Genomic DNA, 11,814 nt, shown 5'->3' with positions numbered 1-11,814 from the left:
ATTCCAATTCTACTTCAAAAGGTGTTTGCATGACTTTAAAAAAAAAAAAAAAAAAGTAAAACCAGTGTGTTATAGTGGAGGATTACTCAAAAATCTGGTGGGGACCTATTTAACGGTGCACAATATGCATGCTTGTCAACCAGATCCCAACTGATTTTAGCTCTAGTTGGCTTTGGGTTCTGGGGGTTTGGATCTTAACGCTCAGCTGATAACTGCCATGCATTGTACTGCACACATTTGTAATAGAACTGAATGACTACAAGATTTTATTGCGCTAACTTCATTTTATAGAAGAGAAAAAAAAAACTGGTCTTGAATCCAGAAATTCTTACATACATTGTGTTACTGTTATTGCCCTAACGACTGAAAATTACATGCTCCGAGACTACTGTAGTTTATCAAAAGCCATAGTGAAAAGGTGCTAGATGTTCTGCTTTTAGGTATGAAAACTCACATGCGTGAATGCAATAGTTTGTCATGGATCCCATGTATTCTTAAAGCATGTTATACTAATACCCCTGAACAATGTCAGTGAAAATCAATATAGTTTAAGGGATTTTAAAAAATGAAAGTGTTGTCATACTTATTTCAGTGTAGTACTGTACCTGCCTATCAGGCTCTTGCTCTGTGTATCAATTTCTTAAAATGTATTGTTCACATATAGATACCTTTAATTCATGTTAATGTTAGCACTATTCTTTTTCTAGTAAATATTTAATTGACAATATCCAGCTACCCTATTAAATAAAAAGAGAACCTCCCATTAAGGCATAGGTAATGAGGTAATTTTATAAAGACAACTGAGAATAGAGTCTTGTAGTCTTTCTGTTAAGAGTTATTAAATAATCTCACAGCTTGTGTGGTGCAAAAATGTGTTCCAATAAGCAGCTAAAATTTATTTAGGATTTGTGATTGATTGCTCCGTAGATGCCATTTATTGTTTACCAATGATTTTTGCTGTGGTGGGATAGTGGTTTACTGTTCTTACTCTCCCTGGCCTCGAGGGGTCTTTGCCTGAACACCAGACTACCCACCCGCCAACAGAGCCAGGGGCATGTGTTCTGTGTTAGGCAGATATTTTGCTTTGGTACTTGCACATTTACAGTTACCTCATTTTTTCCATGTTTGTATTGGGGAGGGTGGGGGGAGAAAACAACTAATATATATTATATATAGGAAATGGTTCTTATTAATGTTATAATTTTTCATTCCATTGGAATCATATTGTTTGTAGCATTTAACATAACTAGTTAGTGTATTATATATACATCTGTATACTGTTTGAAATTTTTAAGATTTGTACTTTTTTTAAATGAAAGTTGCTAGTTATGCTTTACCAAGTAGTGCAATCATATTTTTTTTTAATTGTTGTGGCTGATTTGAGAGGGTTGTTCACTAATAAATGTATGATGTATACCAATACCACACTCGTCTTAAATCTATAGCCACTGAAAGGTTAAAAATGCAGTGCTTAAAATAATGACACATCAACTCAGCACAGAAAACAGCAGCTTCTGACACACCTTGTTAGCACAGGAAAGTGTTATACATTCTCAGTGAACTCACGTTTTTAAAATGTTTTTAATTTATAGTTGGAAAATTACATCTTTACATGAGCCCATTTAGATGTTACAGGCAGAACAGTCATCTATGAGTAACCACAGGCACACTATGAGCAGACTCGTACTATACTAGATTAAGCCACATGTAAAAGCTGTGGCCAGTGTTAAATATTGTTTTTTCTTCTTTTTTTTTAATTTCATGAGCTTGAGGCAGTCTGCTTTACATAGTAACCAACCTGCATTTGGTCATTTAATGACAGATGAGTCAAAAAACAGAAAAAAAGTATGGTAAATTTGGGTTTTTAAATATCTAACTTATGTACAGGTCATGGCTCATTTAAAACAGGGTTCCCATATTTCCTTTATGTCCAAATCCACCAACCTGCTCCCTGAAGTAGTACATTTGCTCTCCACGCAACATGGATTAACAATCACAGCAGTACCAAACCAAACTTAGACCAGCAGTTCTGTGCTTGTCAGTCACTGTGGAGAAAGCACGTGTAAACTTAAGGCAAAAAGTGCTGAATTAGGACAAATGGATCAAACATGAAGTCTCTGACATTACAGTTTTTAAAAAATGGCCAAGGCATTCACACAAACATAGAAATCCATACTTATCCATGCTGCATCCTGTGTGTATCAGTAGGTATTAATACAACCTGCCTTCCTCAGTTGCCCAGACATGAATTTGGGATATGATTCTGGTTTAGCACAAAGCTATGCTACCGTTTCAGGACATTTCAGTTGATTAAATCAATGCTTCAGCAGTTACTGGTGATAACAGACATGAACTGACTGGTAAATAGTACAGAGATAATGGAAAACAAACTTCATTGTCTGCATGGATACAAATATGAGTTCAAGGAAGGACTATATGTGATAACATTCAAGACTTTCCAGGCTATTGGGAACCCTGTAAACACAACCAAACAAGGACTGGATGCAGGATGGTTTAAACTTTTCCAGGTTAGGATTTATTTCAATGATCCCTTGTGCATAATGGCCATTTAACAAAAGAAGAAAAAGGGGAAGGGAAGTGGTGTGGGTGGGCATCGAAGGAAAATGTTTCCACATAGAGGAGGTATGTCATCTATTAATCGTCCGTAAGATCCTGAACAAAAAGGACCTCGGAGCGGCTGAGTCCCGCCTCTTTCAGTGTGGGAGGGTTGGGCTGCTCTTCAGTCGGAAGGCAGGGCAAGACTCGGCGAGGGAAGTTTGTAACTATCTCAAACTTCTCTGGGGTTTCTTTCAAAGAGAAAAGGAAGTCGTATATTACCTGTGAAAGAAGAATGAGGCATGTGAATGAGCAAATACCTACAAGTGGAATTTTAAAAGATACAGAGAACACACCATGGTGGTTCGACTGGTGCTGGGACAATCATAAGATGTGCACGGTTCGACATCCGTGGATTAAAATGAGTTTTAATTTTTAAACCACTGGATCAGATTATCACCAGGGGTGTACTCACCGTCAGAGACTGCCCGAAGAGGAATCGTCTCTCTACTCGTGTATCATTAGGCAGCTTAAACACTATTTTGACACTTTCTGGATCATCTGAAGGCGGCTCTGGGGGAAGACATTCTGACTTCCTCTCCTTCTCCTCCTCGAGTGTCTGGAGTAACACAACAACAAAAAGCGTCACGAAAAGAACTGATAAATGAAGGTGTCTGTGTGAAGACTGTCATGAATTCGATGGACAACACAACTCACTCGTCGTCTCCGCTCCTCAGCGAGAGCGCTCTGTCTGACTTTCTCCTCTTCTTGCCTCCGCTGCTCCTGCTCCTCTCTTTTCTTTCGCTCCTTCTCCTGGTCAGCACGGAGGGAGGCCAGGTAAGCCTCATCCTGCTGCTGTCTTAGCACTTGGGTCTGGCTCCTCTCCTCCCTGAAACAAAAGCATTCATCAGTACTTACAACATGAAACTAATTGGGTATCAGAGTGTGGCTTTACTTGAGAACATTTACACACGTATCTCCTTTAAATGAGTAAGGATGAGACCTATGATTTGGAAACTAGTCTGCATAAAGACGCGTTGTTTCAACACCAACTGACTAAATTTGGATCTAAAACACTGCTGACCTGTCGCTGTAGAGATTCAGTGACCTCTTTAGCAGAGCCAGACTTTATTCAGCAATGCCTTTTGTATTAAAGTAAAATAACAAGTCAACCTTTTTAACACCAACATAAGAGTATGACAAGCGAAATTACTATGTACACCAAGTAAAAGATACTGAAAAGGGACATTTTTCATCTCCTTTAAAAATATTTCCAGGCAAATCATGATCATCCTAAAAAACATTAATATGATGAATTACTAGTACTCTCAAATTCATGTTGCAGAGGTTCTAGTAAAATTTCAGTGACAGAGAAGAAGCAATTTTCTGCAGTCTAAGGCCTTGGGTCTCATTGAGACATGTTTGAAACTGAAAATTGACTGAACTGCCTCATAAACAAACTCCAGGCTGTCACTCTTTGAGCCTCCGTACCGTTCAAGGCGCTCTGACATCAGATATGTTTGGTTGGCATCCATGATGAAGGTGAGCTGATTGATGAAGTCTTCTGGCTGAATGAGACCTTCAAGCCTGCCCACCACTGTCATCTTGCGGTCCTTCAGCATTATCATGGCCAGGAATGGGTAGGTGTTCTCCCGCAATGCTTGGGACACTGAAACACACCCAAATATTACACAGTCAAATGTCACGGTGTCAACAATGTTGCTGTTATAGATGTTTACAGATTGTAGTTAGAACGTCAGTTCACTCAAAAAGCACACAAAACAAACCATGACCATGTTTGTTTTCCATTGAGACTTTTATTGCCACCCCAACAAACAACGGAGGTGAATATCATTTTGTTTCTGACATTTATCAGAAGATCACATTAAGAAAAACTCAACATGGATGATGTTTCTGGTTACTGAAGACAAACCACAGAACTCGCTGTCAGTTAAAAAATTTTTATGCTTTTGAAAAAAATTAATTAATTCAACTCCTCTGTATTAAGGTGGCAATATAAGTCTCAACAGACTCTACAAATATAAAACCAAAACTACCTCCATGGCTAAATATTTACCTCTTCTATGCCCATATAATGTGATCATGATAACAACCCATTTTTACTGATTAACATGGTGGGTAAAATAAGAATAAATCTGCATACCTCTGTAGCCCTCAGGCTTGCTGGTTGAGCATGCCCAAAAGAGCATTCGTGTGTTGAGGAAGGCTATGACCTCTTCTGTACATAACGTGGAGCTATAAAGTAACAGAACAAAACAAACCACTTAACCAGGATCACCTTTAACATGTAGTACATAGAAAGTCATATAAACTGGAGCTTATGTTCAAAGATCAAGCAGTCAAAACTATTTCAAGCAACTACATGACACACTGCAACAACGGACACTATATAACTCACTCTGAGGACTGACACTCAGGTGATGGAGCAATGAAATCATGTTACATACCGGCAAAACTCATCAGTGTCTTGATGATCCTCCCCATGAAGGTACACTAATAGGTAGCGGAGCTCCCGTTTGGCATCATTCAGTGCCTACGTGAAACAGACAAAAACAATGCAACTTACTTCAGGTTTAACGTATTAAAAGGATGTGATGACCTTCTGGCAGAGATAAGAAGATCGATCCCACTCTTATATTTTACATCAACTAAAAAGCCACAGTTAGAGCTTGATTAGCTTAGCTGAGAACAAAGAACGGAACGTAGCTTTGTTTTAATTCAAAGCTCACATATTATGCAAGATGCACTTTCATGTTTTTTTCAACTTAATGTGTCCCCACTGTGTGTACAGACCCCCCAAAACTATGAGAAAAGACTATTGTCTCTCTTTTTCTCATGTTCTATCTTTCAATGGATGTGTGCACAATGTGTCTTCCTTTATAACGTCATGAAGGGATTGTTGACCATCCTTGCCCATTGAGAGCTACTCAATCAAGTTTTGAAATCAATCAAAGTTGTTGTTGGCTGCAACGAACACAGCAGTCTTTATGTTCTCCCATCATCAAAGGAATGGAAGATATGATGAGTGCACCTCATTTTTGATTAAAATGTCCCCACAACGACTGGAAACCTGTTTCTTTGTGTGTGTGTGTTTGATGGATTGATACTGGCTCTGGGTGACCCGCCCTTAAACTTGGAAGCATCAAGTTTTGTCCCGTTTTCTGCTGTTTTACTGTTTAACTTGGTGTTAGCATGTCGTGCAGCTGTCACAAGTAGTGATGCTAGACTAATGTAATATTGAGGGACAGTCAAGTGATACTGTGTAAACATTAAGGCTCATTGAAAGCCAACTAAATAACGAAAGTAGTGAGTTGGATGGTGGTAACTGTATTCCGTGCTGCTTTTTGAACTGCAGCGATAGCTTAGCTAACTCTGTTGTTACACGTTAGCCTGCTCCGTGATTCTCACCAGTTTGAGTGTGTTGCTGCTGTAATGTGATGTATTTATTTGATAGACATGTTATGAAAGTAGCAATACACGTGTGAAAAAGAAATAGTCAAACTGCAGGAATTCATTTGCTTGCCAACACTGTAGCATTGATTAGCAGTCAGCAGCTTACTTGATCAGACCATAAAGCTGTAGCGGCCCTCTGTGGCAGTGTGTAAAGTCAAGCCAAGGCTAATGCATCCATTCTGGTCCATAGATTCACTAAGCGTTACTGTTATACTAGTATTAGTGAAGCTACTGCAGCTCCGTTGCGCTTTTAATAATTATGAATATGAATACTGTCAACAGCCCTCGTCTCTCCTGTCCATGAGGATCAGCAGCTCTCATTTGCAGACACAGAAACAGCCCATCAACAGCGGTACAGAAGTATGCAAGTAAGCATATTCTCAGTGGCATTTTCAGAAAAAAACTTAAGAGACATGTTTTGGGGACCTCAGAATCTATTTTAGAAGTAGTAGAATATATTATTGAGAGTATAATATGCCAACGTTCACAGATTCAAGAGCAGTATCAATCTTCTCATTTAACATAAGGAAAATAAGGAAAAGTATATCCCAAAGTTAAAAACTTACTTTAAAACCAAGATGAAACCATTTTAGACCACAGTATATTTCCATATTGTGCACCTAATTAAGTATATGCCAAATATAATCATATTTTAAAGAAATGACATTTGAGTATGTATTTTGATCCACACAATTTCAACAAATTATATGACATCCTCCCATCAATCAATCTCTTAGTGGCACAAAGCTGAGATTCATTATGACATGCACAAGGCCTGAATTTCAGCGCGGGATTGCGGGTATTGTGCACAATTTAATTGATTCCCGCAAATCCAACACTTATAATGCAGGAAATTCCCACACACATTCACAGCGACGTATATTAATGTTCAACCAACATCTGCAGCGGTGCTTACTGCAGGACGACTGGCCGGAATCGCTGTGTCCAACTGTCTGACTTCGACCCTGAACACACCTGTAGCTCTCTGTACCTCCCGCTAGCATAAGCACAGACAAGCTAACAGTGATATTTAGTTTAAGGGAACAAACACAGACCGCTGGTTAAAACATAAATCTACATCATCTGAGGCTGAACCTGCACAGAAAAAAACAGCGGAGCCTGAAAGACTAATGAAAACAGCAACATGTGATGTTAACGACGCAATGTGTAAAATGCAGATTCAACAAAAACATGATACTACTGAAGTTGAATATCACTACTTAACTGTATAATGCTATATAACTTGTAATTACTATAAAATATAGTTCAGAGAGTAAATTAACTATATAAGATAGACTCACTGGCTTAACCTGTGCAATCTAATTCAATCCAATACAGCAGCTCTGCTATGAATTCTACATTTATGAAGCTTATACATTTTTTGACGAAGGTCAAAACAAATGTTCATTAAAGTAGAATTATCACTTTTTTGACAATGTCAACAAAAACTGAAAATGTATAAACTTCAAACAAAGCAGAATTTATAGCAGAGCTGTTGGATTGGATTGGATTGTGTTCCTAATGAAGTTGCAGGTGACTGTAGTTCAGAGAATAAAACTACTAAAGTGTATACTAAATAACTAATTACTATAAAAGATAGTTCAGAGAATACCTTAAAATGAAGGAAAGTGACAAAATACAATCTGTGGTAAGAATAGGAAAAGGTGTGGCCTATAGTCCCCCCCAACAAAGTAAACTCCCCCCTATATGAAGCATTTAAGGGGGGGAATTCCCCCAATTTTAAAAAATGAATTTCAGGCCCTGCATGCACACTTGTCAACGTTCAAATTAAAAATCCCGACACTATGTACTGCCGGTCTTTCCTGTTTCACTCTCAAAATGCTTTTCATCTGGACTTTTAATGACTGAATTTGATTCAGAGCCAAAACAAACAAACACGTTTTCAAACTCAGTATCTCTAGACTTACCTGGCTGTATGTTCCCTGGTAAAACACAGGGTGTGACCGTCCATACTTCTCCTCAAAACTATGAATGAAGGACACAACATCTCCAACAGGGTCTGTCACACGACCACGGGGATCTGGCCTGATGAACCGCAGGGCGAACCTTGAATAAAAACACATTGTGGGGATTAGTTACTGTCCTCTATCTAGCAGCTGCAAGTGTAACTCAATGTGCTTCAATTACCTGAATATGTCCAGAAGTGTGTAATATGTAAATCTGAAAGGTAGCATTATCAAGTAGTAACTCCATCCTATTAAACCCTGAAAAACAAAGCAGACACAGTAAATCCCCATGTATAAAAAACAGACAACATAAACTCAAGATATGAGGGACGTTTTTTATGTTTTGCATAATCAAAGTGCATTGAAAAGTGAGGGAAAATCAAATAACAAATGTATTATGTCAGAACAATAAGCAAACTACACAATGAACAGAAATATAGTTAAACTAGAATATGGCAGTGAGTCAAGCATTAATAATAGTACTGGAGAACACTGTAACAGGAACTCCATAACCTCTGCTGTGCAGGGACAGTATTCAACAATACCATCCTAAAGCACATACATGAAAGCCTGCAGACCTACCCTGGGTTGTGGCCTGGAGACGATGTAACTATATACTCTATGGTCTGCTGTATTGACTTGTAATGGTCTGGATGGTGGAGGGTTAAACACACTGGGCACTCCTTCCTGCTCATTAAGTCTGTCTTGTACTGCAGCCTGAAACAAATACATTTAATCCCAGACTCAGGTCTTTTAATTAACCAAAACATAACAGGTGAAGCAATGCAATCAAGTTCACAGAATGTGTATAGGTATTTTAAAAAAGTAAACATAAAAAAGCAGATATCGAGTCCTGTGTGACTGCTGTAATATGTGCAGTAACTTTACCTCTATGTTCCAATTATGCTGCTCTAATGTGCGACGACATTGGTCCATTGACTCCAAACCAGTCAGGTCCTGTGAGACATGAAAAGAAATCACAATGAAGGCCTAAAAAACATAGATACATTTTTTAAAACATCGGCTATCTTACAGGCAGACATTACTTTGCCCTGTCAAGTCCTTCATAAGCAATATAAACCCTCATAATGATGTAAAACTACACAAGCTTGACTGACAACTAGTATGAAATCATTAAATAAATTGATAAGCGACCATTTAAATGTAAAAGTAGTATACAGCTATCAAACTCAACATTAACACGCACACAAAAAAGCCCGTTAACATGAAGCAGGATGACGGTAAAGGTTAGCCGGTTAGCTCTCGAAAATACCGTCCGATTCTTACGGTTAGATCAATTATTTGTTACTAAAGGTGGACTAGGACAACTGAAGCAGACGACAGATTTAAAAGGGGGAGAGTTAGAAGCATTTTCTTATCATAAAACTAATAATTAGTTCGATACAGAGCTGTCGAAACTTCAGTGACAGCTCGGCTAACATGAACTGTTAATCTGATGTTAGCTACGTTTAAGTAAAGTCAGTATTCACATGGAAAATCCACCACAAACGATGACGATTAGCAAAGCGGGATAATGTGTATGCCTTTGAATTACATACAAATGACGGTAAAACATATACAAATCCACCCATGGCCCTAAAGAGTCTGCTAACTTGTTAGCTGGCTCAGCTAACGTTAGCTAGCTGTGCTAACGCTAGCTGTGACTCAAGTTGACGGGAAACGTTACCGGAGTTGACTGTGCAGAAAGGGTTTAAACACGTCCTGCTCTGCCTGTGAGCGGTCATTCAGCATCAACTATACCGCATTAACACAAGATGTTTCAAAAGAAAGCGTGTTAGTGTTTATGTTGGGCTGTCTACCTGGAATTGGAGGAGTTTTTCAGTCTGCGCCTGAGATAATTCTGGTTCCTCTGGCGCCGCCATCTTACCTCGCCAATCATCTAGCAAGGCGTAGCAACGTCAACCGTCTGTTCCTGATGCCTGCTGAGGTCGCTCCTCTGAGGGCTGCTCTGTGCGCTGCTGCCGCCTGGTGGTCTGGAAGCATCACAACAGGAACTACAGTTCACCAGTCTGAGTTACTATAACCATGGTCCGCATGCATTCGTGTTATTTGCATGGAATTCCAGGGATTGATTACTGTAACTGAGATGTACAAAGAACATTGATGGAGATGAATGTATTATTGGTACATTAGAGCAGGGACGTCACTAGAGTATACAACAGGCACAAATTAAACAAAGCAAAGGTATTAAGTCAAGGAACACTCTCCTTTCTCTTAGATAAATTGCAGGTCGTAAGTATATGATTCATACACAGGTTGAGTATAAAACTGCATCATTAACACAATGTGACCTTTCACTGATATGTTTTTTCGTCATATATCTGGGTACATGACATGCAGTATTTGGATTACTTAAATGTCAAGGAAGGAAGGAATGATATAGGCCTATAGGCCTATATAGTATACACACACACATATCTGACAGTTTAAGTCACTAGTTACTTTTACAATTTAAGAATACACACAGAAACCCAACTGAACACTTTAAGTTCAGGTCATTGGATGAAATTTACATGGAATAATATGATTAGATTTTTCACCCTTAAAATAAAACAACTTCAGAAAGATTAGCCCAGAACAAAAAGGTGGGTATCTAAAAAGCCCCCAACAAAAGGGGAATGGAATGGAATCATAATACATAACATGGAAAAGCTATCTTTCTCCCTGAATCAATGTATGGACAAATGTTCCAGTTACTGGAGAAAATGGACAACTCATTTTGACACAGTGGCTCCTCAACATGACAACGTGTAATTAATGAAAATGTATGGGTGTAAGTAAGAAGGTGTGGATGTATATATGTGTACATGTATGTGTATGTATACATGTATATTTTTGGAGAACAACAGCCCCCACTAGTGAGCACAGAGGATATCAACAAACAGACGGTAGGTGACTGTTTTGTATCTGTAATGCACTCTCAATGCTCACTGTATGGTCCCACAAGAGGAACAATTTTCTTATATATAAAGATACAAACTGATCTCACAGAAAAAAATCATAAAAGAAACATAAACCAACTGGAGTCAACAACTTCTGAATTTGTAATTGTATAATTGTACAAAATTATACCAATGTGACTCATTGACCATTTGTTATATTTTTTGACTGATTTATGTTTCTATGTTTTCTGTATTCTATAATATACACACAAAGCATATGATGAGTTTATATGATGTGATACAATGTCAGCGATTAAATAGTCCAACAGTCTATAAAATAGATCAAATTAGCTATGGCTCAACCACCTATAATAAAAATGCATAAGATTACACATTGATCCACATCAGCTAATATATTTATAATATTACATGTTAGCCATTTTCTGCATTTACAATACTTCAGATCAATTTAGATCATGAAGGACATTTGCTTTTAAAAACGTTTTCATGGTGCAGTATTGCTACTTTTACTGAAGTACATGGATATGAAACATCCTACACCAATACAATATGTGCTTGTGTGGAAACTAAAATATTCTGAGGATGTTTTAGAAATCTGTGAGATACATTATGAACAGAGATACATAGGTCTATGTGTGTGACAGTAATCAGTTGCCCAAATGAACATTGAAGCTTGTTTTTCTTGCTGTAATCATTCTTCCTGTTCATACTGGCCATTAGAAAATCCTTTCATAATGCACTTACAATGTAAATGATAGAGGACAAAACAGTCATCCATGATAAATAATGTGACATATATCCACTTGATATGATACTAACTCACACTGCTGAAGCCTCATATAAATCAATAACAGCTAATTGTAACTCATCATCCCCAGAATACAGTATAAATA

The 11,814-nt window shown here is 38.1% G+C and overlaps 1 protein-coding gene across 1 annotated transcript; it reads right to left on the bottom strand.

Moving 5' to 3' along the window:
• Nucleotides 1–1,568: 1,568 nt before the first annotated feature.
• On the bottom strand, nt 1,569–9,926 carry faf2 (Fas associated factor family member 2). Its single transcript, XM_053324193.1, has 11 exons — nt 9,818–9,926; nt 8,886–8,954; nt 8,580–8,714; nt 8,179–8,255; nt 7,959–8,097; nt 5,025–5,110; nt 4,721–4,812; nt 4,048–4,225; nt 3,274–3,445; nt 3,032–3,175; nt 1,569–2,838 (listed from the first exon to the last, which is right to left on the bottom strand). The coding sequence occupies exons 1-11, from the start codon at nt 9,878–9,880 to the stop codon at nt 2,656–2,658; spliced, it is 1,338 nt and encodes a 445-aa protein (XP_053180168.1). The 5' UTR covers nt 9,881–9,926; the 3' UTR covers nt 1,569–2,655.
• Nucleotides 9,927–11,814: the final 1,888 nt, after the last annotated feature.

The sequence above is a fragment of the Scomber japonicus genome, chromosome 8 (genome assembly GCF_027409825.1).
Source record: "Scomber japonicus isolate fScoJap1 chromosome 8, fScoJap1.pri, whole genome shotgun sequence".
Lineage (NCBI taxonomy): Eukaryota > Metazoa > Chordata > Actinopteri > Scombriformes > Scombridae > Scomber > Scomber japonicus.
Note: the sequence above shows the minus strand (reverse complement) of the source record. Positions and strands in the feature narration are given on the sequence as shown.